Source organism: Morus notabilis, unplaced genomic scaffold (genome assembly GCF_000414095.1).
Source record: "Morus notabilis unplaced genomic scaffold, ASM41409v2 Scaffold1245, whole genome shotgun sequence".
Lineage (NCBI taxonomy): Eukaryota > Viridiplantae > Streptophyta > Magnoliopsida > Rosales > Moraceae > Morus > Morus notabilis.
Genome location: NW_010362534.1, coordinates 296,112 through 301,831, shown reverse-complemented (window position 1 = coordinate 301,831; position 5,720 = coordinate 296,112). Strand labels below are relative to the sequence as shown.

The 5,720-nt window shown below is 33.1% G+C and overlaps 1 protein-coding gene across 1 annotated transcript in view; it reads right to left on the bottom strand.

The window, feature by feature from the left end:
- LOC21394805 (vacuolar-sorting receptor 6) overlaps window positions 1-2,391 on the bottom strand; it is a 6,412-nt gene extending 4,021 nt beyond the window's left edge. The window contains exons 1-2 of the mRNA XM_024168333.1: window positions 1,609-2,391; window positions 1-591 (exon numbers count right to left, since the gene is read on the bottom strand). Of these exons, the coding sequence (XP_024024101.1) occupies window positions 1-591; window positions 1,609-1,930 (913 nt within the window). The 5' untranslated portion in view covers window positions 1,931-2,391. The remainder of the gene's footprint in view (window positions 592-1,608) is intronic.
- Window positions 2,392-5,720: the final 3,329 nt, after the last annotated feature.

Genomic DNA, 5,720 nt, shown 5'->3' with positions numbered 1-5,720 from the left:
AGCGGTTGCTCTCGTTGGCAACTCGATGCACGCAGAGCTGCCTCAAGTTCTCATACACCACATCCTTCCCTTGGTACCCCTCGCCAAAATCCCTCTCGGGATCGGGCGCACAATACCTCCCGCGGTTTATGCACTGAGACTTGCATTGATTGGTAAGGATGAAAGCCTCCGGGCAGTACCAAGTAATGTAATGTGGCGTAAAGAGGGTGTAGCCTCCCCTCTCGAGAATCTGAGCGTGACCCTTGAAATTCTTGACGAAGTCCATTTGCTCGTCGCAGCGGGCCCCACACTCATCGTTGCTGTTTGTCCAAAACTCATACTCAACTCTCTTGTCGGGGTTGGGCATTGACTCTCTCCAGTCCAGTTTCACCACCACGTCTTGACGGTTTTTCAACCCCTCCTTAAGGCTGTCGCCGAAGGATTTCTCTATCAAGGCCGAGGGAATGTTGATCTTCTCGATGTACCCGTCTGCATCGTTGCTCTCCTCGGGTGAATCCATAGTTATTAATGGCTCTTTCATGTTATCAGCCACCAACACTGCTGCTGCTCCTGCCTGTTGAGCATTCCATACCTTCAAAGCAAAATAGCAATCTAAAAAAAAATAATTATTAGAATCTTTTCCACCTAATAAAGACCCACAACTCATTTAAAAAATAAATAAAATCATGGTTTAGTTGATTATCAGTAATTATACTCCTCAGCACTTATTTGGTCTGAGGAAGGATTTTAGTTGCTGGCCCAGATAAATTACAGAAGAAAAAGAACCAAACAGGTATTTTATTTGTAAAAATAATTGAACAGAGATTGCAAGGATAAAGCCAAAACTAATAAAGGAAAAAGGTAACTTTCCTGTTTTGACAATACTAATAAAAGGAAAATAAAATAAAATAAAAAACTAATAAGGGTTGCATGGAGGACTAGAACAGGGGAAAAACAGAGCAACTATTGTAACAACTCACAACCAATATGAAATGAACCAGCGGGCATTTAGAAGAGAGATTTGTGCTATAATTTGAATCATAATTCATAATTTAATACAATATTTTTTCTCACAATAAATATACGTAAAATAAAAATAATTTTAAATTATAATTCTAAATCTATGAACGAAACGTAAAGCCCACCATTGTCAAATCCAAGCTGGAATAATAAACATAATGGAAACAAAATCTTTTGGGACAAGCAAAACGAATCAAGACTAAAGGCTTTTGCTGAAAGCAATACAAAAAATATAAGAAAAAGAAACCACCAAACTATCAATTCAAAGAAAAAGAAAGAGAGATTACCGCAACAAAACTCATGCCCATCAACCCTTAAAAATTTCACCCCAAAAACAAAAAATCCTTCCCTTCTCAATTAACTTTGTGATTAAGCTATCAATCAATTTCTCTGTTTGCATTAAACAGCCATAATCCGATTCTCAAAAAAATTAATAAATATATATATATATTTTTTTACAGAGAGATTGACACAACAACATATGACAGAATTAACACACACCCATTTCTGAAAGTCAAAATAGTTGAAAAACAAAACAAAAAACATATAATGAATGAAGCTTTACAATTATTAATATTAAGAAGAGCAAAGGGGCATAATTAAACATACTTCCACGGTCAAGAAGAACGACAGTGGGACGAGGAAGGCGAGACTTGAAAGGCTTGTCTCCGTCAAAGGGCTCACATCCAAACGACCCTTTATCGGGATATACGACAGAGCCCACAATATAACCCCCATAGTCAGGAACTCCGAAGTTTCCGATCGCCCCGTCGTGCTTCGATCGCATGCTCAGCGGCGACAACACTTTGACGCTCTCCGTCTCCACCACGAAGTGCCCATCAACGACGACCACGTCGTTTAACACAGCCAGAAACAGAACCAAAACCACCACAAACATAGAACAAGAAGAAGAAGAAGAAGAAGAAGCCATAATGATAATATTAATATTTTATAATAATAATAATAATAATAATACTAGAAGAGGAAGAAGAAGAAGAAGACGAAGGTTTGCTGATCTTGATATGGGGTTGAGTTGTCTGTTGGGTTGGTTTGTTTATTATGTTTTTGTCCGAAGCATGGTTTTTGTTTGTTCGACGTGTCTGCGAATGGACTTTGCAACGGTCTACAGGTGGAGCTACAGAGAAGAGAAGAGAGAGAGAGAAAGTTATAATAGTTTGGTAGGAAAGAGAGAAGGAGAGTTGTGATTTGTGAGTGTGTTGGCTTAAAAGTTAGAAGAAAGGAGGTTTAGCTTTGTCTATGTCCAACCGTGACGTAAAGGAAACGACGAGAGAGAGAGAGGGAGGGGTGGTGAAGGTGGACTTGGACGGAGTCATTGGAACTAATCTCACCTGTTTCGTTTCTTCCACGAGAGAGACCGGGACAGGGAGAGACGGACAGAGATGTCTTTTTATTTATTTTATTTTTTGGCTTCAAATGTTATATTTATGCGTGTCTATGTTTTTCTAATTAAATTATAAAAATTATTTGGCAGGTTAAAAAAAAAAACTTTTCTTGAAACTTTTTTTGAAATCAAAATTGCATTCCATTTTAAGATCTGTTTAGTATGTGTGGTTTTGCCACGTCTTTTCCACCCAATCGGCTTTTGATATGTGGCGGTTCGACTGAACACTTCTCCACCAGACGAAAAGAAAAAACACCAACAAAACGTTTCATTGGCTATACCCCAAAAACCCGTTCTCTTTTAGAGGTATGTATGAGTAACATATTTTTTAGTTTATTTAAAAACTATACTTTTAATTTTTAATCTCATCAAATTCATACTTTTAAATTAAATTTAATACTCAAATTTATATATTTTCACAGTTAACTTTCAATTTTAAGTATAAAATACCTAAGGTACCCTTAAATAAAAATGAAAAAAGAAAAAACTTTAAAAAAACTTTAAACTTACAGTTTTAACCTTAAAAAAATCCAAAATACCATTGAAATGAGTTTTTTTGTGTTTCTAATTTTTATTGTTTGTAGTGTTGGAAAGTTTTAATTTTACTTTTTCTCTTTTTTTTTCAAGGAAAGTTTGATTATTTTAAAGGTCAAAATTAATTGTTGACCGAGATAAGAGATAAATTTATATATTGAATCAAATTTAAAAGTATACATTTGATAAGATAAAAAACTGAAGATATAAATTTTTAATAAACTTAAAAAATTAGATATAAAAATATAAATATCCATATAATATTTGACCACATTATTAGGTAAGATATACACATATATAATACAGAGAGTATATAGCCTTGATAAGGTAGTAACATGTTTCATGCCAATTGTCACAGTTGTATTATGCCTCGCTCATTTCACCGATTCGAGTTTTCAGTTTTAGGTTTTTACAGTAAAAAATTCTCATAAAATGTCACATTTAACTTTTTTTGCTAGAGTGAAAAGCTCTCAAAAAATATCACATCTCAACTCGAATTAAAAATTTAAATCTGCGGAGTGAATGAGATCTTAGAAAAAGCCTCTAAATTATTTACTACTTGCTTTACTCTCTTTTTAAGTCTTTTGTTCTCCCATCTCTCTCTCTCTCTCTGATAATTCAGCGTAGAAGGAAAAAAAAAAAAAAAAAAAAAAAAAAAAAAAAAAAAAAAAAAAAAAAGAGAAAAAAACACTAGGAACAAAGACGAAAGGGGAAGAAGACCTAATAAAAATCTACGCTTATTAACAAAGTCTTCCACGGGAAAGTCAGTCAATGAAATTAAATGGCTGAGTTTACAAGGCAACTTTGAGTGCTTGAAGGGGCAACAATTATTATATATATATATATACACATATACACATGACATACCTATCAATTATCAATTATCATCTATCACCCGCCACTCATGACATACCTATCAATTATCAATTATCATCTATCACCCGCCACTCATCCTCATATATATCTCTAATTGGACGATATAATTCTTCTTAGTCAGTCAACCTTGTAATTTACGTACCTTCGAAATTCTCTTAATTTCGTTTTATAGCACTGATTAATTGGGTTTTCTTTTTAGCCGTATTGTTCTCTTTTATACTCTCAAAATTTTATTATTGTTTGTCAAATTTACTTACCTTTCTATCAGCATAATATTAGTGTCATAAGGTTCAGAAATATCAAGCCTAGTATAATGCTTACTGATATTCCCTGGCCCGGAAACAAAATTACATAAACTATCAATCATTAACAAGCAATACGACGAGTTACTAATAATAATTACACGTTATTGCAATGTGCTGTGTTGACAAAAGTAGGTTCAAGGGGATTTTTTTTTTTTTTTTTGGCAAAGAATTTTTAATTTTGATGTTAGCATATAGTGGCGATCAATCTAATTAGACAAACGTTTGATCACTAGTGTCTATTTCTTTGAGTAAATATTAATAAACTAATTTAATATCATCCTTCTAAAAACCACTAGGGCAGAGGTCTTTTTCTTTTTTTCCTTTTAGGTGGGTTTAAGCTAGGGTTGACCTCATAAATGGAGATCAAGTAGAACTCAGATTCTGTTTAAGAATTAATGTAAGCAAAATATAAAATATCAAGTGGCTGTTGGTGTGAGTTCCATAAATAAATAAATATATATATATATATATATATCTAGTTTCCAAGCGAATTAGAATCTATTTTAAGTTTCACTCTTGGTTGAATCAGTTTTATAATTAGAAAATATAATTATTGTTTTATGTATATATATGTGTGTATATTTTTTTAAAGAATCTTTACTCAATGAAAGAGATGCCCTACAATACATCTCTTGCATTCCCAGGTTGCTTATCATCTTTTGAAAGGTTCAACCAGTTAGTCCATTGATGAGAACACCTACAAATTAATGTATTGAAAAGGAATATAGTGTTGGTAACCGAATCGAATTCGGATGCGGAAAGCGTGGCGGGGAGACGGATCATGTATAATAAAAATTTTATAAAACTTTTGAGATACTCTATAGATTATATTAATTTATGCACGAATAAATTAATCACATTAATTTATATGTCAAGAACTCAATTAGGAAAAATACCTGGAGGCCGACTCGGATGATAACTTGAGTTTTTTGAATACGAACAGTCCTTGCTCCAATCTTTGTGTTTAGAAAACCAAAGTCTTCCACGTCAATTCCTTGATTCCACGTAGACGTGTGTGTGGGCACACGTGAGATAAAACAGGTTTCAAAAACACTCGAATTTCCACAAACACCAACGCATGCACGATGTGGAATTTTTTGGGAGAAAAAATTTCCTTTCTTTTTCTTTTGAGAAATTCGGCCACCTCACAAGTTAGGGCAGAAAAAATGTTTTTAAAAAATTGTGTTCACAATTTTCTATCATTCTCATATTTAAAGAGTAGAAGTCAAACTTCAAAAAGGAATCAAATCTCTATCTCATATTTGAATTTGGAACAAAAAATCTCCTACACCTTATCTATTGTGGCCGGCCACCCCTAAGGGTTTTTACCCTGTGTGTGGCGCCAATTACAGATAGGGGAGGAAGAGAAATCATCATTTATCCTGTAGTCCAATTTTAATTCAAATTCAAATTCGAATTTAAGTCAAACTTAAATTAATTCGAATTCTAAATTGAACAACTTATTAAATAAGTTTAAAAGGATAAATTTAAATTATGTTCACAATTCAAATTCAAATTTAAATAATCACATTATTTAAATAATAATTAATTCTCAATTAATTATTTTCGAGTGTTTAATTTTAGAATTCCGTAATTCTAAAATT